Here is a 26,360-nt window from a genome sequence, read left to right as displayed (position 1 = left end):
AAGAGGCAATGACATAAAATGTTTTAATGAGATTATCATATGAATATAGTACATCATATCTGCATCTTGAAAAAAAGGAAATAAAAATAAGCGCTGTCGTTTCCATTTCTTATGTACCGGTAGTTTGAAAAGTGTTTATAATCTCAGGTTTAAGATTCGCAGCAGTGTTTATTCATTAAATGGCTTATCCAGTGATAAACGTACAGTATACAATTAGGCCAAAATTATTTCGACCCCTGCAACATTTGTAATGAATTTTCATTTGGGAAATGGAGTTTACAGTCATGCAGTGTCAAAAGACTGTTATGTATACATGAATATATATGTTGTTTTCATTAATCCTCTTATTATTATTATTATTATTTACATTTTCCAAAATGATTAATACTTTTTCTCAAGTTAGACAAATCCATTGTTTGAAATTCACTGGGATGATTTGAATGCACTAGAGTATGCCAAAAATGATCGAGAGCACAACAAGCAGATGAAGTTCCCCTCAAAATTAGGAATATTAAAAATCAGGGATCTGAATAATTTTCAGGAAGTAAAACATAGCAATGAAAGACGGAAAATGGCAAAGAGTGTCCTTTAGTGATTGTAACTCAACTCCTGAGTGATTTTTTTTCTTTTGCCACCATCTTGTGTCATTTACTTCCAAGCACCAAATAAAACTTTACGTATGATGCAAGAGTGTGAATCATTTTGGTCTTAACAACTGTACGCTCGTGTCACATTTGGCCGTTTGTGCACTGCGAGTCGGACATATCGAGGGGGTGCTTTTTGGCAATGTTGACGACTGCAGCGCTGCACTGAAGGCGCGCCTCTAGGAGACGTCCATCGCCTCTGCGCTACGCCTCCCAAAATCCATCCAGCCCTCATAATCTCGGTCCTTTATCCTGTGCTCAGCCGCTAGACCGCTGGCTCGACTGGCAATGGAGGATCTGCTTTGGTAGGGCATGCCTAGAAGAACCCAAGACAACCGTGCGTCAGCGTCACATGACTTTCACAAAGTGACTGGTTGAAATACTTTGGCTGGTCTTCTACAATGGTGTATTCCAACCTGGATGGAGCCAAGGTGCATATTTGACATCAGAAAAATCTCACGGCACGCTATCAAACGTAAAAAAAGTGGAGTCGTAAATGTGTGCTTGTTTGGTTGAACTATTAGTCTGTTGGAAAGCAGTGGATAGACGGGTTAATCGTACCTTCTGCCACCTATGGAAGAGCATTTAATGACTTCCATGCCTGTCGTCATATGTTGCCCGTATAGAAAGTGAACATCGTCTCTAGTGAATAAATCATAGCATTGGTCAACAGCAAATTGTAATCAGAGATGGCTTCAAGTGTCGCCAAATGTGTTTTTGACCATGATTTTTAAACATGTGCTAATATTTTTCTACTACATCAGGTCTTTGAGGTATTGAATTTTTTAAAAGTTTGACCAATAAAAGCTTGCGCAGTCCACATTTGACCACGTGTTGTGCTTTCTACTAAAGAAAAATTCCACTCATTGCCGAACCTAACCCTTAATTCATAATAATAATAATAAGAAGAAGAAGAAGAAGACGAAAACCTAATGTACCAGAGGGGAAAAAAACTAAGTCAGTTTTGTAATCAGTGCAAAAAGTTCATGTAGAAAAGTCTACTTGCATCGTTATAATAAAAAAAAAATTGTAAACATTTGTTGAACAGTTTCATTTTGGGGCCAATTAAGTGTTAACCTGATTATGTTCCCTCACCACACTCAACAATTTCTCACGTAACACTCATGTGCCATGGTAGAGTGTTTGGGAATCACTGTTCTAAAGTATCCACAGCTGTGAATGTGAGTATGATCGATTGATTGTCGATGATCACGGCACCACCAATGAAATCTGAAAAGACAGAGTTCATCATCGCAATTTGCTCCTCACAAATTCACTTATCCTACGGTAGAGAGGATGACACAAGAGTACATTTTCATTCCTGTCCCATCCCATTACCAGACCTTAGTAAACAAAAATAAAGTCAAATGAATCTTGTCGCATCCCGGTGAAAACGATCGTCCACTCCTGTACCGTTCCCATTTTGGAGGTCGGCTATATTAAGAAGAAGAAGAAGAAATAAAGTTGTATTCTACTCATTTTATTGAACAGTTTCCCTTTCTACTCATGGACTCTCCTGATTTCGTGCAACATGGAATAGAAAACACATTGGAAAAAAAAGGAGATCCCACTCCTGTCTGATCCTGTGTACTTTTTTTATCCTGTGTCATCCAAATCCCGTGATGAAAGTTAAAGTTGACTCTCATGCCATGGGAATCCCGCCGGATTGCCGAAAAAAATATCAACCTCTATCCTATGGTACCTGCTGAAATACTCGACCTGTTTGCTGTTTTGTGCTGAAGCAGGCTAAAGTCCTATCCAATATAAAAGTAGTGCTTTGGCCCTTTCTTGTGCCATCTTGTTGCTCAGGAACGATGTTGAAATGAGGCGAGGAGTATCATTTTGTCAGGCCAAAGCCCTGTCTAATAAGAGAAAGTAGTGCTTTGCGCCATCGCAAATACTTTGTATTCGGACTATGTACCTAAGACCGTACTACAATTTTCTTGGGCCGTCATGGGTCATAATCATGTCTGTAAGGCAGTCGAGCAATTTATGTGCCGTTATACCGTAGCGGTGACTTACCCGAGCAACACGGTGTCTTGAAAATGCGGAGAAATGTCAGGCGATGAACGTAAGCAAATAAGGAAGGGGTGAAAAGAAAAGCTTGACAGAGGGAAAGAAAAAGCGGGATAATGGATCGAAGTCAGAGAAAGCAAGAGGGAAGCGGCAAATGGCAGATGGCAGGACCGCAGCCCAGCATGAGTGGATGCAGAGGGAGCGGGTATATCCTCTCCGTTTGCCAAGCGCATCATCACGCACCTTTCCTGGAGATGAGTCTGACCAGGAGCTGACTCAAGGTGTTCAAAGCCTCGGCGTCTTCCGGGGATTGGTTGTAGTTGGACCGCTGCGCCGAGGGGAGCGTTCCAGCAGAGCGGGCCTGGCGCGTGTGGTTGTACGACCGTCCGCCCGACACGAGGGCCGCGCCATCAGATCTGTTCTCTGTCATCTGGAGATGATAAGAGAGCCGCGTCTCCCGAGTATTCCGAAGAATACTATTCATAATAATGTGTGTGTGTGTGTGTGTGTCTTGCCATTCAAATGCAACTTTTCTTTTTTTTCTTCTTTTTTTTCTAACCTTATTCTAAAAGGTGTGTTCAAATCTTTGGCCCATGCTGGTCTGTGTGAGGACCGCATAAGTTAAATTGACTGATAGGGTCCAAAAGGAAGACTAAGACCTCTGAAACCATCATATCATATGTGTGTTTATCGTACGTAGACCAATTTTTGGCATATGACCTTTGTGGTGGAGAAAATGTTTCCTTGTCGACAAAATGTGGCAGCCTCACAAAGCAAAGCAACACACCTCAAGTCATAATACAACTGCTGGTTAATGCGTGTGTGCGTGTGTGTGTGTTTCACTTACAGGCGATTGCGATGGCAGACTCAGGGAGACCTTGGAGACAGCAGCCAGGAAAACCACCACGTAGATAAGTACATTCATGCCTGCACAGCGAGAGGTGAAGGTGGGAAATAAAAGTAAAAGTTTGACTACATGACTTCAAAACCATTCCAAGTCCATTCTGTCTGCTCTCCAAACAAACGTATGCTCCCCAGCTGAGAGGATCAGACAAACATTCACAATTAAGAGTGGTGTGAAAGGAAAAAGCCCTTCATGCCGCGCAAAAACAATGAAGTCGTGATGTTGCACACACACACACACACACACACACACGGAATGTAAACTGCAGTGTCAACACAATCCCAAAGTAACACAACCAATACTCTTTAATTTTGGAAATTGTTGACGCGTGTTTGGCGTTAGTCAATATTTATCGTAATACCGATGACAGGGATAAATGAGCAAAGTACTTCAACCCATAGGAAAAGATTTGATACCAGATGATGCGTGTCGTATTGTTGACATAAAACGTTGTCCTCACACAAATGAAACAGAAAGCTTCCTTGAAATCACTCATTGAGCCGTCTCGTTTCTTTTTCGCACAATGGCGGGGTGCAAATAGTCCTTCTTTCAATGCTAATATGAACCCTGTTTGCAGCCGATCTTTGTCGCCCATTTATTCTTCAAATGGTTGGGCTGCTACGTGTGGAAGTCCTCCAACGTCCACTTGTCTTCATACTCCTCTCCTTCTCACCTGTTCATCCTCTTTACCCCCACTCTGCATTTTTAAACATTAACGCTGGGAAAATCAAGACGTGATGTCCAACAATGGCCACTAATTATCGATTCATCACATGGCTTTAATGGCCCCGATCAGTCATTTTTGATTGATAATATTGGGTCCGGTTTGAGTCGTTCACAGAATTCAGTGACACTTATTGAATCTTTTTTTTTGTTTTAACTCAAGCGAATCTAACCCTTTCATGCCCCATTCATGATAACCTGTCGCCAGATAACACGATAAGCTGTCCGCTGTAGTAACCGTTGTCCCTCAAAGGGTTCAATTTAATCCAGTTTGAGGATTCAAGGCTCCGGCATGCCTCATTTTAAATGCCGTATATTGTAAAATTGAGTTCCACTTGAGAAAATAAAATAAAATTAAAACACCAATGCATACCATTTCATTTAGAAAGAGCTAATAGAAATAATGTTGTGTAGCCCTACAGAAAGCCTGAAAGTAACACAAAAGAATCCTTTTTCTGATACTTACCTGATGCCATGTGTGCTGACGAGGACGTCGCAAAGAGCTTTTTGCTTCAGTGGTCAGGTTGTGAGTGCAAGAGAGAGACGATGCAATGTTTTATACACACACAGGAAGGGGTGGGGCCCAGCCAAGGAGGAGGGGCCTCTCCGGGCCCCGAAACCGAAGCCAGTGACGCATGCGAACACGCAAAATGGCTTTGACGTGCACATACAGATGTACTCAGAGCACATGAGCGTGACAACCCAAACATAAAACCGCAAAAGTCATCTGCTTGCCAGAAGCTTCAATCTGTTTCCCTCCAAATCTTTGTAACGACAACGCAGCGCGATGCACTTTGGTGCCATTTCAATTTCAGTGAGGGCAAAGAGGTGACGGACAATGAAACCTACAGGAATTGTTGACACATGTCAGGTCACTTCTGTGTCGGCAAGCAAACGTATTTATGCATTTCTCTGGTGAATTCTCTTGCGTCTGTGATTAAAGTTCAGACCAAATGTTCCCAAAGAGAATCGTAGGCTATTGGTCACTTTTTCTTTTGTCCGATTTTCCCAGAAGTGCGTGTGTGCACGTGGAACTGTTTGATGGCAAAATAAGAACAAACAAAAAAAAATCCGTCAAAAATGTACGTTTGTTGTAGTATTGCTGATTCTCAAGTGATGCTGTCCATGCGGTGGCAGAAAGCAAAGACAGCAGAATGAGTGTGCGGCGTGGAAAAATGCCTTTGCGTACTTTAATGGTAAAAGCCACACGCTGTCTTTGTAATAATGTGATGCGTGGTTTTTAAAAGCTTTCTTCTGACCGAAGTATAAATCGGGTGCTTGACATCTTTATTCACGGCATTCAAAGTCACCTGGCACGATGCATATCGAGCATTTTTCATGCCGATAGGTTTGGTTTCAGTTCCAGTCAAAACCAAAATTCAACCTCTGATCAATAATTGCTCACTGCTCACTCCGAAAACAATTCATCGTAGACTCGACGTCGGTCCTTAGCGCTGTCTTCCTCTCTTGTTAGTTCATTCCTGGAGTTAGAGGAAAGATAGAAATCCTTTCTCTGCTGGCTTTTTAGTTTGTAAACTGTCAAAATTGAAGCTCACTGGGGATCTTCATTGATCCTTTGGCTGAACTGACTGAAGCGCATTTTGCAGAGGCTCACAAAAACAGGTCTTATCTTTTATTCCCCTGTTGTACCGTCCCCATTAAAAATCCTCAGCACGCAACCTTGTTGAAACCGCTGGCAGCAAAAGTGAGATCACAAATCTTTGTGCTGAATGGGACTTGGTATTATCATTATCAAAGACCATGAACCTAAATAACCAGACATTCATGAATACTCCTGTTGCCAAATGATTGCACCACCTGTGGCTAGCTGGTGACCAATCCATGCTGCACCCCTCCCTCTCATCAACAAGGACAAACGACAGACCACCTGTGACCAGGGGCATGCAAATCACAGTGGATGCCTGGGTGACCGCCTGAGAAAAAAAAATGTCGACAACAGGGTATGGTCGATTTTTCCATTCACTGTCATACATCCAACCTGTGATGAGCTTCATGCCCATTTGTCCAACACAGATGCCCCTTCGAATGTTTTGGCGCGATCAGTGATTTGGCGGGTGGGTGGCACAGTGGGATGTGAACAGAAACATTTTTTGGGGGGGTGATACACATAATAATAATAATAATAATAATAATAATAATAAATTTTATTTATAAGCGCCTTTCAAGACACCCAAGGACACTTTACAATAACAAAAAACACAAAACAATACGGGTTGAGCAGCGGCAGCCAAAACGCGCCAGCGTTCACTCAACCGGAAGGTCAGAAAGAAACCACAGGGGAGGGAGAAAGGGAGAAAAAAACCCACGCTCGAACTACCCTCATTTTGAGGATAATTTGAGTGAGGCAAAAAAACTCCTGTACAAGCATATGACAGTTACAACAGGTCACAAGACATAAACAATGAAGACGGTGAATCAAGGGAATGTATGAGGGAGGGGGTGATGGTGGGGGACTAGCTTCCGTGCATATTTTCATCAGGGGAAGGTCGAGATAGCAGATGTTGTTTTGGTAGCAGGCTGCCCAAGAATTTAAGACAGCCTTGAGTCCGTGGCTTATGTCTCTTTAGTGGCGTCGATCAGCCAAATCCATGATTTCAGTCAGTAATTGAACACGGATTCCAGTTTTCTCCAAGTTGTTGTCCATCCTGCTGTGACGCTCCAAACCCGCAACAGTTTGTGGTTGAGCACAGTCTGAGTCTGAGTGTTGGACATCCGCGTTATGCCATCCTTAGACCGGCAGCCTCGTCCAATAGAGCTGCTCCCGTCGGTTGAATTTTCGATAGATCAGGAAACTGCTCACACCAAACAGCAGCATACCTGTTATCGGAAGGCCAAAAATGTAGATGTCGTCCAAATCCTCATCTGGTGGACTGACCAACTGGAGTAATTTCGCAGCCCATTCATAATCTTTCAACAATGGGGAGGGGTGGGGGGGAATGCCCCCTCCCTCAGGTGGATGCCCCCTTGACCCCCCCCCCCCACTTTGCACACCACTGCCTATGAACAAAACAAGGACAAGTACCGCAAAAATGGATGGATGGAAGTTTGTTTTTTTACATTTACTCGATGAAATTGACAAGCTTCTAAATTATCCATCCATCCATTTTCCGAACCGCTTGATCCTCACTAGGGTCGCGGGGGGTGCTGGAGCCTATCCCAGCTGTCTTCGGGCAGTAGGCGGGGGACACCCTGAATCGGTTGCCAGCCAATCGCAGGGCACACAGAGACAAACAACCATCCACACTCACATTCACACCTAGGGACAATTTTAGAGTGTTCAATCAACCTGCCGCACATGTTTTTGGAATGTGGGAGGAAACCGGAGTACCCGGAGAAAACCCACGCAGGCCCGGGGAGAACATGCAAACTCCACACAGGGAGGCCGGAGCTGGAATTGAACAGCACTCTGCACTGTGAAGTCGACGTGCTAACCACTGGACTACCGGGCCGCCGCTTCTAAATTAGTGCCGAATATTTGACATATTCTCATGTCAATGCCTGATTCATACAAACTCATATATTTTGCAAGAACAATCTACTTTAACCCTTCCTTGAACAGTGTATAGTCACAATTTTTAAAAAATCCATTCCATAATGTTGAATCTCAATTTTTAAACGTGTGTATGTCATTGTGTGTAAGTCACGGGGAGTGCAATGTATTTATACTGTATATTTTTTATATTTCACGCTACACTTGGGGGTGGAGGCTCCCGCAAAATCTCGTTGTAACAAGTGTGCAATGACAATAAAGTATTCATTCATTCATTTATATTAAGCAGTGTACTACAAGGACACAAGTACGACGGGCTTTGTGGGATACCCGGGAAAAATTATTAAACAAAACTAATGAACCCTTTCGGGGACAGCGGTTACGACAGTGGACATCTTACCGTATTTGGGTTACAGGGTGCATGGAAGGGTTAAATTATGGGGTGAGAAGGGTCTATCATGAGGCAAAGCAAGGTTACAAAACGCGGAATTGTCAGTTTAACAAATGAATGTAAAAGAATTGAGCTCATACTTTCTCAGCAACAGACACACACTGCTCATACTTAATAACCTGTCGTTTGTCAAAACAAGGACGATTTCATTTTTGATCTTGTATACATTTCTGTTTTGTCCCTCTGAATATATGCTGACTGTTGTTCTCATAGTTATTGGCATAAAACCTTGACTCCCTGAGCTTCTACTGAATATTTGTCAGAGATTTTCTCGGACAAAGTTAAAGAAATGACTCGGCACACAGGAAAATTGTCTTCAATATCGGCGGAAGCGGATCTCTGAGAGCGAACGACGGTTAGTTGCTCCGCGATCACACTCGAGCTCCCTTCCCGCCAATTCAAGCTTTTATTGTAACATACAAGGAAAACACTGCCCCCGATATTTGCATGCCGCACCCCCGGTCCGGCTCCTCGGTAGTGATTGGTTAACTGTTTTTCAAACTTGAACCACCAGTACGTTGGCGCCTTTTCTGTCTGGTCTACATCGAATTAGCATGTTGTAGACTTTGCGGATGGTCAATGTCGTCTGGGCGCGACGGGTGTTCTCAACTCGTCTTTTGTTGTTCAACCGCTGTTCCCGAATTATTCATTTCCCTTTTGTGACCGAGTTTCGCCCTCTCCCCCTTGATCGCCCACCTGTATTGACGTGCTAATTGTGGACTTCAACAGCCCTCCGCCTTTGTGCACAGGCATTTGGGGGTGCTGGATACGCACCCAAACGTTTAGATGTGCCCAGATTAAATGAAACTTTAAACATGATACAATTTTGCTCATAGATTCCTCTAACAATATTTTCCTGTTGAACATAACCACATTTTACATATTTTGACTGCATTCTCCCAGTGTGTGTGTGATGTTAAGTCACAAAGGACCAGCCATTTTTTTGTTGTTGTGTATTAGAACGACACCCTTTTCAAACATATACCAGTAAACGGGACCACGTGTGCGCATTCGCACACTACTCAGGTATGTTAATGAGGCTAATATTAGCTGAATCTTCCTGTCACGAGCAACTGCTCTCATTCAAATATGCTGTCAATGGCACCTGTTTGAATGGCACCAACTTCCTTCCGCCACTATTTTCACATCATCTGGTTATCTATTCGAAGCTCCTGTAAGACTCAGTCATGAGCATGATCTCAGTCCCCACAAGCAAGAGGGCATCAAGCCGTGTACTTTCTATGGACCTCATTAGGGTCACAGACAAGCTAGAGCAGTGGTGGGCAAACTACGGCCCGCGGGCCGAATCCGGCCCGTTGGTCTTTTTAATCCGGCCCGCCGAAGGTTGGTCCACAATTAAGGTTCGATGTGAATGATTGCATTCATTTCAATTGGACTTGTAATGACAGGCATTTCACCGCCAGGTGGCGCATTGACTTGAAGTTGCAGAACACGGGGGGGGCGGGGCAATCTTTTCGACCACCTAGTACCTCTGTATCGCTCTACTTCTACTGGTCTGATCATAACCCATCTGCAGCGATGCACAGGCTAAAATAGGTAATCAACAACACTTTTGTCATTTAAAAAAAGTATATGAAGACCGTACTTTCATGCTTTTGTTCTGTTGATGTTTGATATGGACTGTCAACAAATGCAGTTTTTTTTTTAATGTACCATAGCTCGTGCTGACCTGGCCCTTCTGTCAAATTTTAAAAGTCAATGCGGCCCCCGAGCCAAAAAGTTTCCCCACCCCTGAGCTAGAGTCTATCCTAGTTGACTTTGGGCAAGAGGCAGTTTATTACCTGGACTGGTCGCCAGTTTGTCATAGGACACCTATGTACAAACAAACATTCACATCCAGTCTTTAGTGAATCACACGCCTGATTTGGAATGTGGGAGTAAGATGCAATACCCAGAGGGACGCCTAATAAGCACAGGAGGAACATGCAAATTTCATACAAGAAAGTCAAGATTAAGATAGCAAGCCTTGAACTTCAGCACTGTAAGGCAGACATGCTAACCACTTTTTCAACATGCCGGCGACAAGAAAACAAATGAAGAAAATTCACCTCACGGAGTTTCATTATCAAGGTGTCTGATCAGTATTTGTGTTGACTACAAACTCACATTTTGTTCACTCAAGTTGCGTCTCAAATGTAGTCAAGCTTTTTAGTCAAATTTCTGTCTCTGACCCTTTATCCTTTTTTCCCCCCATCAATTCAGTGACAGGAGGGGAAAAAAGATCTTCAGACTTGATCCGCCTCCACACCATTTACAATCATCAAAAACCGTTGGAAAAAAACAAATGAACGCAATAAGGATCTATTTTCATAGATGGCACATATGCAGCAGAGCGCAATTGCCTGCGTATCCTGATTTCCATCTTTTGAAAGCCTTCTTACAAGTTTGCCAATTTGCCAGACCGGTTTACGCTAAACTGGGGGTTTCGGCACTGCAAGCGATGCTGCCGGTAATTTGGTGGCAAGAAGTAGGTCTGAAGGTATGTCTGCTCAGTGCGTGTATAAATACTGGCACCACTGGTCTAATGTGATTCGAGCAGCCCGCCTCCTTGCAGATCTGCCGCCCCGCACTCGTCTTCAAACGGTAACTCATATCCGCCCCAGATGTACACCTTTCAAGAATATTGAGCCTCATCTTAATACTTCAACTTGTTAGATTAGGATTTGTAATTCTTGTTATGGCTTACCGCCAGAGAATTGACCACCATGCATCACTTGAGAGCAACGACACAGGCTTTATTCCAGTGATATGAGCAGACAAAGAGCAGTAATCCAAAACAACGTTGACAAAATTTAGTTGCGAGAACAGAACAAGTGGAATTCCTCACTAACAAAAAGTGGGTGGACAGAGCCACAGAGGAATCGAACAGCAAAGGAAAGTAAAACGCCATTTTCAAAAACAAAACAGAAAAATCAAAGAAGTAAATAAAAATGAATATACAATAAATAAAATATATAATAAATAAAAATAACCTAAAAATATATATCACGGTAGGACTTAACTACACAAACCTTAAATTGTACTGGAACGACAACACTGGTTGTGACAGTTGCAACACGAACTATGCGGGAACAGCACGCAGCAAACCAGCATGGAGAAGGATACTCAAGCATCTTCCCTTCCTTCTTTTGGAGCAGAACCTAAATACTATCCCCTGCTGATTAGAGACAGGTGGATCTGAGTGATTGGAATAGCTGCAGTTTAGTGACTCCGCCCCCCACTTAACATAATTGGACAGAGAGAGCACTTTACAAAAAGGCAAAAAAACCACAGGGCATCTTTGCATTTTGCATCTTTTGTAGCTTATAATCAAAGATGGGAACATGAACAAGTACAGTGCACATTTAAATGAATATAAAAAGGCACCGTTTTCTTTTGTCATTTGCCAACACACCAATTTAGATGATAGGCTGTATTCCTTGATTTCATTACCTGAATTTCTTCTATCCATCCATCCATCCGTCCCCTCCTTAAAAATGTGGTGGTTTGTTGTGGGCTGGAACAGCATTCTTTGCTATCTGGAAAATGATTTAATAAATAAAATTAAACAGGTAAGTCAAAGTACCATATTGCAAATCTGCTGGTGTTAATTGCACACTGTAGAGCAGGGGTGCCCATTACGCCGATCCTGATCTACCGGTAGATCTAAGACAGGTCCCAAGTAGATCCGAGGTGTGTCAAGGAGAAAAAAAACAAACAACCATTTGTGTGTTTTTGTTCATGTTAGTAATATATTTTTTTGTGTTAATGTACGCTGCACCCTAATCATCCTATCAGTCTCATTTCCACAAAAAAAATATTTAAAAAATAAAATAAAGCAGGTAAATTTTGAATTTACGGTGGCGCGTCATGACGTCACCGGAAGTTGTCAGCGCTCAGCAGTCTGCAATTGCAGCTTGTGATCAGAGCTGTTGCGCTCTATCTTTTATCGTCATTATTCTCCTTCAGAGTTTGCTTCGTGTACAATTCACCGAGGGCACAGGCAAAGAATAGGAATCTAGGAGGGCCCAGGGAAGCACTTTAAAACGCTACGTGTGAGCTACGATAGTTACCAGGCTGCAAAAGTGCATTGCATGCCTCAGTTTCAGGCTGTTTCTCATCATGGCGTGCGTGTGTGTGTGTGTGTGTGTGTGTGTGTGTGTGTGTGTGTGTGTGTGTGTGTGTGTGTGTGTGTGTGTGTGTGTGTGTGTGTGTGTGTGTGTGTGTGTGTGTGCGCGCGTGCCAATTAGGGTAGATCCCGGGAGGTTAATTGATCGAAAAGTACTGTAGATCTTTGGTCCAAAAAGTTTGGGCACCCCTGCTGTAGAGTGTTAATTTTAATTCTGGCCAAGTATCTATATGCTTCCACACTACCCGATGTTAAAGTAACATTTGCAAGTGTTGCCTGTTCAACACTCAATAGTGTATTACCGCAACTCAATGGAGAGTTGACAAGCGCCATAATGACACTATTGAGTGGTTTGACAAACACTAATGACTATGCATGCCAACACTATACGATATGGCGGAAAATACCCCATGCCTCACTACCTTAAAGAACACATATAAGATTTCAAATCAAAATAATTTTCTTTTATTAAATCAATTTCAGACAGGTCACGCAAAACAGCAGTTGGGCAAAAGACTGTACTGTACTGTTTTTCACGTCAAAAATGCCCATTATGCCAAAACTACAACCAGGCCAAACACACCAAGAACAGTCAACAAATCCTCCTCAATTCTAAATGCATTCACATAATCATCAAGACTCGTAGTAATAATATTGGATGTCAAGAAAAATGACTGATTGTCATGAAGATCATTTTTCCTGAAAGTAGGGGGTTTATATTCATGATCCACACATACAAACTTTACGGCAGCTCCGATACTTTTGTTCTGCTTTCTTCCTTTCATAACTTTGCTGCTGTAAATTAGGAATTCCTCCATTGTGAGACGAATAAAGTTTCTTTCTTCTCTTCTTATTATTCTTATTCCATTTTGCCGTTTAGTTCCATAGTTTTTCGCCCAGAAGAGTGTGGCAAGACCAGATATTACAAATTTGACAAGATCCCAACGCCTGGTCTGGGCAGTGGACCATCTCTCTGTGCCTTCATTTTAGCACTTTCATAACTGGCTGGCTGGTCAAACGGTTCATCATGGACATGCATTAATCATTTGATGGCTGTTCAGAAGTTAAGTGATCTTGTCTGCCTTCAGAATTACATGGCAGCAAAACAGACAGAATTGAATTGAATACAACTTTCCTGTCAAATGTGCTGTACGTATGTGTAACATACAGCACAGATGAAATTTCTTCCCTCTCAACATAAAACAAGAAGAATATGGACATAAAACATTGACCAATTACATACTCAAGTCCAGGTGGCCCGGTGGGCGACTGGTTAGCGCATCGGCCCCACAGTGCAGAGGTGCAGGGTTCAATTCTGGCTCTGGCCTTCCTGTGTAGCGTTTGCATGATCTCCCCGTGCCTGTGTGGGTTCTCTCCGGGTACTGCGGTTTCCTCCCACATTCCAAAAACATGCATGGCAGGTTAATTGAACACTCTAAATTGCCCCAAGGTGTGAGTGTGGGCGTGAATGGTTGTTTGTCTATGTGTGCCCTGCGATGGGCTGGCAACCAGTTCAGGATGTGCTCCGCCTACTGTCCGGGGATGGCTGGGATAGGCTCCAGCAACCCCCGCGACCCTTGTGAGGATAAAGTGGACCAGAAAATGGATGGATGGATACTCGTCTATTTCCTAGAGACCGACATGTTCAAATGAAAAAAACCGAGTTCTGTTTGTTTGTTTTTTGCAACTCAATACTCACATAAGTTGGTGAATAAGTTGGTGTGACACCAACTTCACACGAACGCTTGCAATCAAATTCTTTCACAGTCACTTGGATTTTCACATCATCTTATTTACATTTTCGAGAATAGGCATATTGTTTTGGAAAGGGATCGTCTCTGCTGGTGATTGAGAGACAACAGGAGGGTCAAAACTCTCATTCATCAGATGAGAATGCCTAAAAAAAAGGGTCTCAAAATCCTCTCTCTCGGGCGCATTCTCCTCTATTTCACGTTCAGTGGCAAAGAGCTGTTCCAAAACCTCACGGACAGTAAACCTTTTCCCAGAGGACATTTCCGAATGAGAGAGCATGCCCATCGCAGTATGCGCAGAGCACAATGTGGAATGATTTGCACCTACAGGTGTGGGGATGTTAGGCCACGCATACACACACAGATAGCGTATGTTTTGTGCAGCCAAAATAGCTTGGGGTCAATTTGACCCCATAGGATCATCAATGTGTGCAATATGTGTTCAGGACATTGAAAAAAAAATAGCATCATGATAATTTTATGCTTAATCAGTTGCCCCCATCAAATAAGGTAAAAATAGTCGAGCAAAAAAAAAAAAAGAAGGCCATTATTATTTTTTGAATGATAAACCTCGAATAGGGGTGATAGAGGGGTTAACACGTGTCCCTGAAATTTCAACATGGGATAATTTGCAATTGCACTTGACTACCGTATAAGTACGTGTTCTTGACAGATTATAAACCAGATGATGAAAATGCATTCAAGTGTTGCTTCATTGTGCTTGGGTTTGGAATCTTTTCTCATGCTCCCTTTGCTGCATCGAACTGGTCATGAGTCTGAACAGGAAGTTAACGTCCGCTGGATCGAGCCCTCGGTCCGCCTAATTGGACCAAAGATGGTCTATGGCTCACGTTGACATCACTGCAAATAAAACATGCATCATACCCGTTTTCAAGGAATGTGTGTTTGTTTCCACTCCAAAGCTCTCCCCTCCCACTAATGACTCATCCCACTTCAGTTAATTGCCACATTTTATTCTGCAGGTCAGGAACTTCTTCAGTTGACAGACCCGTTGTGATTCTGATCAACTAGGCGAACAAGTTGACTTTATTTGAAAATGTACTATTAAAGGTGACGTTGATAAAACAGTGTCTGTCTCTCTGTAGGTGCTCTGTGATTGACTTGTGACCAGTGGAGTCAACTTTTTTTGTCTGAAGCCAGCTGGTGTGGGCTCCTTCTCTGCACAACCCTAATGGCACCTGAAGGTTAACGTAATGTGCTTGATGAAAATTACAAAACATGACATCGACCCCGTTGAAAATCGTTTTTGAAAGAGGCATACATGTTGTACAGATGGGCAATGCCGGGCATCCTGCATGCCACAGGCGAAATCTATCCATGATCTGAATGGAAATAAAGGACAACCCTCATTCAACCGTGACAATAACAAGAGAGGCCAACATGTCAGCGCGAGACGAACCAGAAGAATAAGTCGCGTCCCTGCAGGATTCAAAGTGAGGATACGTGTTGCACTCAGCCACCGCAGAATCAGAGTTGCTCGCTCAGCCAAAGATGAGTACAGAGCCGCAACTGATATTTCATTGGCGGCTGACAGAAAGAACATATTAAACTAATATTCCACGCACCAGATTGGTACACTCTATCTTTATCTGTAGTGTGCCTACAATTGAATTCAACACAACAAAATTCAATAAGATGATGCGACGACCAGATTTTTTTTTCCTCTTCCTTTTTTTTTCAAATGCAAGCCGAGAAATGTGAGGCATGACCTCAATTTCATGTTAATAACATGAAAAAGAAAAGACGCTGGGGAAAAAAATCACACCAAGAGACCAGTAATGACGTTCGTTTATTCATTTTCGCTCTTGTGCGCCCCCTGCATTCAAGTGTAATTTCCTCATAAAAGAATCTTGCCCTAATTACAGCTTCACTGTGTACGCGTCTTATAAACAATGAATCAACTCCTATGTGCATATCAGACCCTTTTGTTTATCAGCTAATTTATGTTCTAAGATCATATTCTGCTCATTATTTGGAATTAATTGGGTGGCTTGTGTGATATGAAGGTGAACGTCCCAAACGGCTGTTTTAATGGCAATTACTTTCTCAAGGGAAATAACATGACTTGACATTGGACTGATTGCGCTCATACATCCTTAGCGCGGCTCTTGGGGCCATCATAACAACTGTTTGCGGGTGGTTTTCCCTGCTTCCATATGAGCAACACATCTCTGACCTCACTCTTCGAAAGGCCTCGTGCACACAGAGTTTTCAACTCATAAAAGATTTCTTATTTGTGACAGACTGTTATTATCTTTTGGCAGTGAAAGACCCCAACTTGGCAGTGACAGTCGGATGAGAGTGAAAGTCGGATTCTAAAGAGGTTTTGTTTTAAATGTACACAAAGAGTGCCCACGATTCTGGGAACAGGAGCACAACCCAACACACACGCACACACACACACACACACACACACACACACACACACACACACACACACACACATTGGACACCTCCCGACAGTATCCGAGTGTGATACAGTTGAGTACTGTATACGAATGTATAGAAGATGTCAGTCAAAGGCACTCACGACCACAATACGCTACATTACGTTACGTTACTATGCTACGGTGCGCTGCGCTGCGTACAAAAGACAGAGGCTTAGGAACTGACTACAGTACAGCCAGCCATGAGTAAATAGCCAGCCACCTCTAAAGGCAATAGAATCCTATTTAACTCATAGCAGTAATCTGGTAGCACTCCTGGAAACCAATCACGAATCAGGCCTCTTTCCCTTGCACCGATTGGTGGGTTGAGCCGAGGACAAGGGCTGCCAATCAGGGAGAAGCACTTGGAGATTGTCCAGCACACACAACACAATAACCTCACATGAAACATCATGGGCTGTTACAGAGACCTCACACATAAAGACAGAAAATCAAGCATTTAACAGTTTTCTTGCATGTGGTCTGGCTCCGATGAGTTCAACACCGACCACCACACCCATAAAAATTCCGTCCCACCATCGATCTCAAAGCAAAGTCCTACGAGGCGTTACTGCACATGATCTCAAACAGAGAAGACAAAACAAAAAGTCCTAGCGATGTGCTCATGTCACCCACATATTTTCGAAGAGGAGTGTAAGATGGCGATATTAACAGTAAAAAAGTGTCTCGGGAAGCAACGTTTCGGGTCAGGCCGGGTAGACACATGAGCATTTTTTAAAATCTTTGACAGACCCCATACTTGGCAAATAGGGAACTCACTTTCTCACCAAAAACGACGGCAGGTTTGGCCTTATTTTCTTTTGGTTACTTCCACTTCCTTTGATTAGCTACACTCTGTTCACTTCGCAGTTCATTCGTGGAGTTAAATGACTCGGGAGACGCACACAAAGGTTTTTGGTCCTGAATATTGAGCACGTTCATTATTTTATAAATATCATGATTGTCTGCAGGACTTTGTTTGGACCCTGTTCGAGGGACAAATCCACGCTTAACACATCCCACACATAAGAATAATGTCATAAAACATTTTTTTTTTTACAAAAACATACATTGTCGGCCATTATACGTCCTGGTCTGCTCCTGTTTTCGTCAGCTCTGTTCCTCGTGTCAACCAATCAGCTCGCTGGGATGGGAGTACATGTGATGCAGAAAAACAAGACCACATGAAACAAACCAAATGCAAGTCCACAAACACAGATCATTTTTCACACTTTTGGAAGGAACACAAATTACCTTTCCCCCAACCCGCTCACGTTTTGACAGTTAGTTTTGAGAGTCTTATTGCCAGCCTGAGGCCTTTTGTCACTGGCTGGCAATAGAGATTTACAAGCTGAATGATGAAAAGTGCGCACATACGCGCGAGCACACACACACACGCACGCACACGCGCGCACACACACACACACACACACACACACAAAACACACACACACAGTGGATATAAAAAGTGTACACATCCTTGTTTCAAGGCCAGTTTTTTGTCATGTAAGAAAACAAAAACACCATTTACAAACATATAAATCTCAATCACTATATTTAAAAAATATATCTTTGAGAGGGGAATTCATTCATTCATTCATTCATCCATTTTCCGATCCGCTTATCCTCACAAGCTTATCCTCCCAGCTGTCTTCGGGCACTAGGCGGGGGACACCCTGACCTTGCCAGACAATCACAGGGCACATGCTCACGCTCACACCTCGGGACAATTTTGAGTGTCAAACATGTATGTTTTTGGAATGTGGGAGGAAACCAGAGTACCCGGAGAAAACCACACAGGCCCAGGGAGAACATGCAAATTCCACACAAGGAGGCTGGAGCTGGAATTGAACCCGGCACTGTGAGGTCGACGCGCTAACCACTGAATCACCGGGCCACCGAGAGGGGAATTGAAAAAAATAAAATAAAATAAGCAAATAAAATGATGTAGGTGCACAACAGTGTACACTCTCTTGTAAATGGGATTTGGATATGTGTTCAGAATTAACCAATAACATTCAAAGTCATGCTAAATGGCAGTACTTCTGCCAACATTTAAAGCGCCATTGACTAACCCTAAATCAATTTCAAATGTTTTAGTGGGATGTCCCAGACACTTTCCTTTTTCTAGCAGAAGCCTGAAGGTTTTGTGTTCACAAAAACTGCAATTTTGAGTTGTTCATAACTCCTTCAACCTTTTCTAAGACCCCGGTTCTAACTGAACCCCCCCCCCCCCCCAAAATAAAACAGCTCTGAAGCATGCATATGCTTCCACAACTGTGCTTCACTGTAAGTATGTGTTGCACTTGTGCCAAACATACCTTTTGGAATTATGGCCAAAATGTTCAATCTTGGTTTCACTTAGCTGGTGTCATGCAACTCCACCATGACACGTGCTTGATTACACTCATGGCCCTATTTTGGTGCCCAGTGCAAGTCTAGTACAAAATCCAGTTTTCTTTTTGGGCATTGTGGTAAATAGGCAGTTGCGCCGTTGTGGGTGTGAACACAGTCGGCCTGATTCCTGGAAAATTGAAGCAGCCCCCCTCGTTCCCTTTAAATTCAACATACGATAGGTGAGACGTGTGGTCTAATTGATGGAGGTAGGCATGTGCAGAGTACATTTCAAAGGAACTGCAACAAGATCTCATATGGACGATATAAAATTGGACGCTGTGGAGACTTTCTCCCTCAACCTTGCATCTGTGTGTGAATTGCACCCCCCGTGACTCCCACCACCACACACAATCAGCCGTGCAGCGGTCCGCAGATGCTTGTAAACATATGTTAAAGACGATGAGAATAATAATAATAAATAATTAAATGAATTGATTTTTTTTTTACAATAATTCAGAGTGTTCAATGCATGCTGTTGTCATTAAATATATCAATCAAGTTTATGAATGAAATATGATGGCATCCCCCACACACGTCTGCGCATTTCAAAATCTGTCTTCCTGCCTGCGCTTCAATCAAATCCAACAAAATCCCATTAACCACCTGCACCACGATTTAGACCTGGTTTCACGTGGTCTAATGTCGAGTCTACTTTCTGTCACCAAATTACCAGGCGCTCTGGGGGCATGTAATTGAAACAGCCCGCTGGATTACCCAGTGAGGCGCTGCTAAATTCCCAAACAAAGAAAACTAGATTTGTCCGGCATGAAAATGAATATGCTGCACACCTGTTGGTCATTAGGTCATTAGTGCCTTAAAAGGACTCCCAGCCCGACCACTCATTGTCGGGTCATTGTTGCTGTTTGCTCTTGGCTTCTGTCATGTTTGTTTCAGTCATGTTTAGTTCGTTGTTATGTTTTAGCTTCAGTCATGTTTAGTTCATTGTTATGTTTTAGCTTCAGTCATGTTTTGGTCATGTTTTTGTATTGAGAGTTTTTAGTTTCTGCCATGGTGTTTGTTTGTTACTTTGGATTCATTTTGTTTTCATGACTTTGTTTTGGATTTAGTTTTCCATGTTTTATCAATACACTTCTTCAAATACACCCTGCTCCTCCCTCCTGCCTGCTTTTTGGGGTCCACCACCACCTTGCTACGTGACAATAGGCTCGTCAAGCAGCACTTAATTTCAGGAGCATTGAATACCATCAAGTATGCATTCACAATTAAGAGCAGGAAACTAAATTTACAGACATTGTCAAAAATAAAAAGATGATTTAAAAATACTAAATAAAATGCCACCCAAATTACGCTGTGTGATCTTAAACAAGTCTGTCCAAAAAATTGCACAATGTCGCAGTTTCATATAAGACACCAACCAAACAATAACAAAACAAACGATTATTTGAAAATAAAGTAAACAGATCATTTGCATTTTTAAAATCGGCGATACAACAGCAAATAACTGAAAATGTTGAGCAGCTGAGATTGAATGAACTTTCATGCACAAAGGTGACTACAATGCGCCATTATAAATTGCAGGTGAGCAGATTTATTTGATACATTTTTGTATCTTTGTCATTTTATTTTGTTACCATTAATTTAATACTAACGAAATAAAATGACAAGAATAAATAAATAAATAAAATAAAATTCATTTACTCACCAATGTAGTGCCTGTTCATTGCGCTGCAGATCTATGCGAGTGTCCCCAAACGTTTTTAAACGCACCGTAGCTTGTAAGTGCCCAGCCGTGCTCTGATGTTTCCTTGCTGCCTTGGTAAAACAATCCAGTGTGGCTCCAAACACCAAATCGGTCAGTTGCAAGCAATAGGCATTCCCAGCAGTACAATTTGCAGCGTTTCTCAGAGGCAGTGAGCCACGGGTACCGTTCATAATTGCTTGTCTGAGAATGAACCCTTTTCCTTGCTGGGACAGGATAGCTATCGCAGGAGTTGGGCGACCTCTTCGCACGATATCCAGCTTTCGTGGAAGGTCCGTCTTGAAAATTGTGGAAAGTTGTTCCGCAACCAGATCAACGTCTTCTCCTTCAGCCATTTTGGGTTAAAATGCAGTGATAGCTCTTGCAGGTGCTAATCCAATCTTTTGTTTTTTAAAGAGTCTTTATTGAACAAATCAGGATACAATTCTCAGTAAACAGAAAAGGCGCTTATCCAATCACCGAACGCGCACGGTCAGTCTCGACGTAAGGCCTTCTAGCTGGCCCTCGTACGCAGACGAGTCAGATCACGAGTCTCTAGACTCGTGATCTGATTGGCTCTTGCAACCTGACTGTGCCCGTTCGCTTACAAATATTATTTAAAATAACATTGAAAGCCACTCGACTAAGTGGAAATAATATGACGAAAAGAATACAGAGAATAATTTTGTTTACATATTTATGAAAATAAAACAACATACATTTAATTTATGTTATTCTCAGAAAAGTAAATTTAATAAATTTACTTTTCTGAGAATGTTTAGGCCAGCAGAGAAGGCCTTGCTGGCCCTGACGGGACGCCACTGCCATAATATCTGATTGACTTGTGAATGGTTTGATTGAATTTGGCAGCTGACTGGAGGGAAACCATATGAGATGCACCAGTTGTAAATGCAAAGTCTTGAACACCAATTACAATCACATGGAGTACATATCCAGCGGTAAATGGTCATCTTTCTTCTCAAACTGTAAACCTCACTGCCATGATGGAATTATCGAACAACACAGTGTTGACAACACTGGTGTGAGTGGTAAACCTTACCAGAAGGACAGCAGAGAAGGGAAAAGGGGGCAGGCTGTATTATTGACCCCTTTCCGGGTGCTCATTGGGTGCTGCTGAAGCTCAACTCACATCGGTGTGTGTTGCTGTAGGCAGCCCGGCACCAATACAAATGTGACAAACAGACACCGTTCCAAAAATTGAACTAGAAAAGAGGAAATGTAGCACGTTCAAGACGAGCTGGAAGGACAGAGAAAGATAGGCTTGGAGAGATCACGAACATTGTTCTTGCTCTTTGTTACAACAGGACTTCAGACGGAGCCAATAATTGTTGTTGTTGTTGCAACATTGGGCTTAGTTGCCACAGTTTTTATGCCAGATGCCTTTCCTGATGCCCGGTGGTTGACTGGTTAGAGCGTCGGCCTCACGGTGCAGAGGTGCATTGTTCGATATGGCCTTCCTATGTGGGGTTTGTTCTCCCCTTGCCTGGGTGGGTTTTCTCCGGGTACTCCAGCTTCCAAGCACATTGCAAAAACATGCATGGCAGGTTAATTGATCACTCTAAGTTGTCCGTAGGTGTGATTGTGATTGTGAATGTTGTTCGTCGATGTGTGCCCTGCTATTGGCTGGCAACGAGTTCAAGGTGTTCCCTCGTTTACTGCCCGAAGTCAGCTGGGTTGGGCTCCAACACGCCTGCGACCCTTGTGAGGATAAATGGATTAGAATGGATGGATGGATGGATGGATGGATGCCTCTCCTGATGCAACACACTCATTATTTTGTCCAGGCGCGGGGCTGGGAGCAGCTAGGTTTTGAGTCGCGGGGCGGGAATTGAACCAGGGGTGTCTTCATGAAAGGCAGAAGCATGCATAACTGCACTGAGCCAATGAATTCATTAATTAGAATAAAATTGTTATTGTTATTTTTAATTTGCATGTCAGGTTAAATGCATTTTCCCAGAATAAACACAATCGATTCCGAAGATTTTAAAACCATACCAATGGTAAGATGTTTGTACTATAGAGAGGAAAAAAGAAAACAAGAAAGAAGGAAAAAGTAATCCTCTGGTCTTTTTTTTTTTTCAGAAATGTGTGGTTCTGATTAAATTGCACCCACTGCAATATCTTGCTTGCTGATCTTAGTTCATATAAGACATGAAGCCCTGTGTGTCTGCACGGACTGCTGAGATGGACAACAAGGGATGAAGAAATGCAGTGTGAGGGGTTTAATTAAATCCTCTCTGACACTTGTCAAGAATCACAACTACACACACACACACACACTGGCACGCACATACACGTATGAACATTAGCATAATCAGAATGCAGTCTTATTTGTTTGAAACATTGTATGCTGTCTCTTGTTACTTTGCTTGTATGATATCCATCGTCCATAGGGAACATTGATTTCAACGAGCATTGTTTCGGTACCATTTTTTGGCCCCCGATGCCGACTCCAAAACCCAGCTGTACAGTAGTCACCGATATCATGCCGTTTGAAAAAACTAAATATTAGAACGTTTTCTTCTTGTCATTCTTAAGAACTGCACACACACTTGGTTGTAAAATAATCGCGGGTTAAATGATCGCCTTTGAAGTATCAGGGGTAACATACTTACTTGGGTATCGTCGTATTTTCCTTCCACACGTGGGCTCTGGAATATGCTCTGGAATTTCTGAGCGTTGTGAGTGAAATGACGTCAGAGGTGATTGGGTTTACTCGGCCTGTACTGAACACGTGTGATCACGCATCAGTGAGTGTCATGCGAGCGAGCTAAAGACACAACGCGCTGCGTTCAAAGTTCTATAAGTATCAGTAAATGGCATCATTGGTTCGTACTCACAGATACTGATGAAAGTGTTTTCCCTTGTTATCGGTGCAACATGAAATTCAACCTTCCAACTGGGTATTATTATTATTATATATATTTTTTTCTTTTGTATTTAGAGGAGGGATCTGTGTGCCTTTAGGTGGCTACAGTTCATTAAGTCAGTGCTATTCCTGTTTGGGCAGCTTTTGAATGGTTGTTGTTATGCTAACATGGTTAATTTACTCCATACTACTATGTTATTCAATTGCATCAATCTCAATTTATCACGAGGATAAGCAGATCAGATAATGGATGGATGGATATGAATAAATACGAACTGAATAATATATGCTGCAGACCAAAAGGATCTTTTTCTACCTGCAACCTTGCACAACCTTACACAAACGCTGAATCACTCTTCACTTGGGCTTCAAGAAATCCACAAGTTGTTCCATGTGATTGTTTCACTTCCATTTGTCTTTTACCACCTGACAGCTTCCATGATGTATGATGATTCGCCATTAGCAACTGACTCTGTAATCTCCTTTGCGAAATCATTAGGCGCGCTGCCAACTCCCGGTGATTTGTCCCAATACCATCATGGCCTGACAGGAAGACATTCCAAGTGCGATTTGCAACTTTTTCATGTCAACAAAGGAGCGATGTGAGATGTAGTCCAGCTTTGGTAAAGAAATGAAAACTGTCTTTCAGGATTAAACAAATATTTGATGTCATCTGTGTAGGAGTATTGGATAGCAATTGGAATGTTGGATTCCAATTGAAGTATTTGATCATCTTGCTTAACATGAAAAACAAAACCTGATTATATGGAAGTGCGCAGAGTGAAACCAATGGGATGGCTTGTCATGCCCATGACTCCGAAAAAACAAGTGAGCAATTTGGGCCATTCATCATTTAGCTGTAGCCAAAGTGAAGCTGGTCTGATACAGTTTAAACCAGTGGTCCCAAACCCCCGGGCCGCGAACCGGTACTGGTCCACGGGTCATTTTGTCACGTTCCGAACGAAGCGAAGACGTCACGCTTCGTTCGAAACAAAATAATGTTTACGGATCCCAAAATAGCAGACTCCAACAAGAGCTCTGTACAAAAAATGTTTATTTACAAAAGAATCGCACCGTAAGAAAGGGGAACAAAAATCGCTGGTCAAAATTAAGGACCAGAAAAATACACAAAAAACCCGACAACAAAAAGCGCATGCACAAAAGGCAAGCATGAAAATAACTCGAGACTATCAAAACGAAAACCGAATCAACAAAGAATATCTGACGAGGAGAACAATAGCAACTATGAAAAGATCGAACACAAGAACGAGAGAATTTAACACACGGGCAAGAGCAGTGGCACGGCATACAATTCTCCGGCAAACCAATGCCAGAAAGTAGGTCCTTAAATTCCATGTGCAATAATGACAGATTGGCAGCAGGTGTGCAGCAGTAAGAATGCTCAGCCCGCCACCTGCTGCCGAGACCGGAACATGACACATTTGGTGCCAGGTCGCACAGAAAGACCAAATACAGTCATTTACATTACTTCCGTTTTATTCATTTTGGAATCCGAAACTTGTTGTATTTAGAAAAATTATTGGATTCTGTTATATCCTCGACATGATGTCACTTTTGACGCAAGGGGAAGGTGGCGCTTCTCGGTCACGTGATAGGTTACCGCTAAAATGAAACCCAAGAGTGTTTTTTAACTCATTATGCTGGCATAATGAGTTAAAAAACAAACGTCTTTGGAAAGTTCCTTTGGGAAGGGAACAAGGCCCAGCCAGGAGACAGAAGAGGAACCTACGACTTAAAAAAAGAAAGAAGCTACATTTAATAAGACGGTACAGGAGTCCTACTTAAGATACAGATTCATTTCAGCCAGAGATTCCCACGCAACAAGCCCACTCTGCATAACATGCGGCGATGGTGAGTCGTATTTTTCATGCACTTTTTTTTTGGCGATGTATCTTATTTTGAAGTTTAACGTTTAAATGTTACCATAGCGACCAGAGAATTTTGCGGCCAGATCGAACGTTCCTCGTGTCATGATTCGTGTTTATTATGTTGCGAAAATACCACACTTTTCATGCAGATCATATCATATTATATTGTTGTATCTATTCGGCCTTAAAGGCTGGTCCCTGAAAATATGTCTGACATTAAACCGGTCTGGGCCGCAAAAAAGGTTGGGGACCGCTGGTTTAAACGACAGTGTGTGGTTCCCTCAAATTGGGAGGGGGAGGGGGTGTTCACAGACGCTCACAAGTCCCATCTTAACTCATCAGTGAAGCCCTACAAGTTTTAAACATTCAAGTCATCGTTCCTGACCTGACAGTCAAAAGAATTTGGCCATACGAAGCCACATTTTAAAGTGAAATTTTGTCTTTTTAAGGAAACAAATAAAGAAGATGTTCTTGCAGCAGGATTTATATACCAACAGTGTGTGCTTACCCTCTGGGAATGAAATGGACATTAAACAACTACATATACAGCAAATTTATTGGAAGTGGATAGTAACTACACTAAGGAAGGGAACAGGGAAATACGCACACTCTCATGCATACACACACACACACGTTTGCCCTCTCGACAAACGTATTAATGAGCCTCATATGTCGCAACACATGCACACGCACCAGTTACCTGCAATTTCCACAGACTATTACCATAATGGTTTCAAAGGTCATTAGAAATAATCACAGGATCGTAAATCACATTTTACACTGTTGAAATTTTCCTTCATGTTAACCACACAGCAAATAGTCTATGATGCACACAATGTTTCTGTTTATCCAACAGAGACGATATCACCTGAAACTAAATGGAGCAGAGGAAACATTGTATTATTTTGT

General features: G+C 42.5%; 1 protein-coding gene across 1 annotated transcript; it reads right to left on the bottom strand.

Moving 5' to 3' along the window:
• Positions 1 to 4: 4 nt before the first annotated feature.
• LOC147203332 (cholecystokinin-like) lies at positions 5 to 4,811 on the bottom strand. Its single transcript, XM_086114598.1, has 4 exons — positions 4,754 to 4,811; positions 3,508 to 3,587; positions 2,904 to 3,090; positions 5 to 960 (listed from the first exon to the last, which is right to left on the bottom strand). Exons 1-4 carry the CDS (start codon positions 4,761 to 4,763, stop codon positions 824 to 826), a joined length of 414 nt encoding a protein of 137 aa, XP_085970724.1. The 5' UTR covers positions 4,764 to 4,811; the 3' UTR covers positions 5 to 823.
• Between the last annotated feature and the right edge of the window lie 21,549 nt (positions 4,812 to 26,360).

This window comes from Hippocampus guttulatus, chromosome 6 (genome assembly GCF_054856545.1).
Source record: "Hippocampus guttulatus isolate MCC_2025c chromosome 6, RoL_Hgut_1.0, whole genome shotgun sequence".
In the NCBI taxonomy this organism is placed as follows: Eukaryota; Metazoa; Chordata; class Actinopteri; order Syngnathiformes; family Syngnathidae; genus Hippocampus; species Hippocampus guttulatus.
This window is presented reverse-complemented; position numbering and strand designations above follow the sequence as displayed.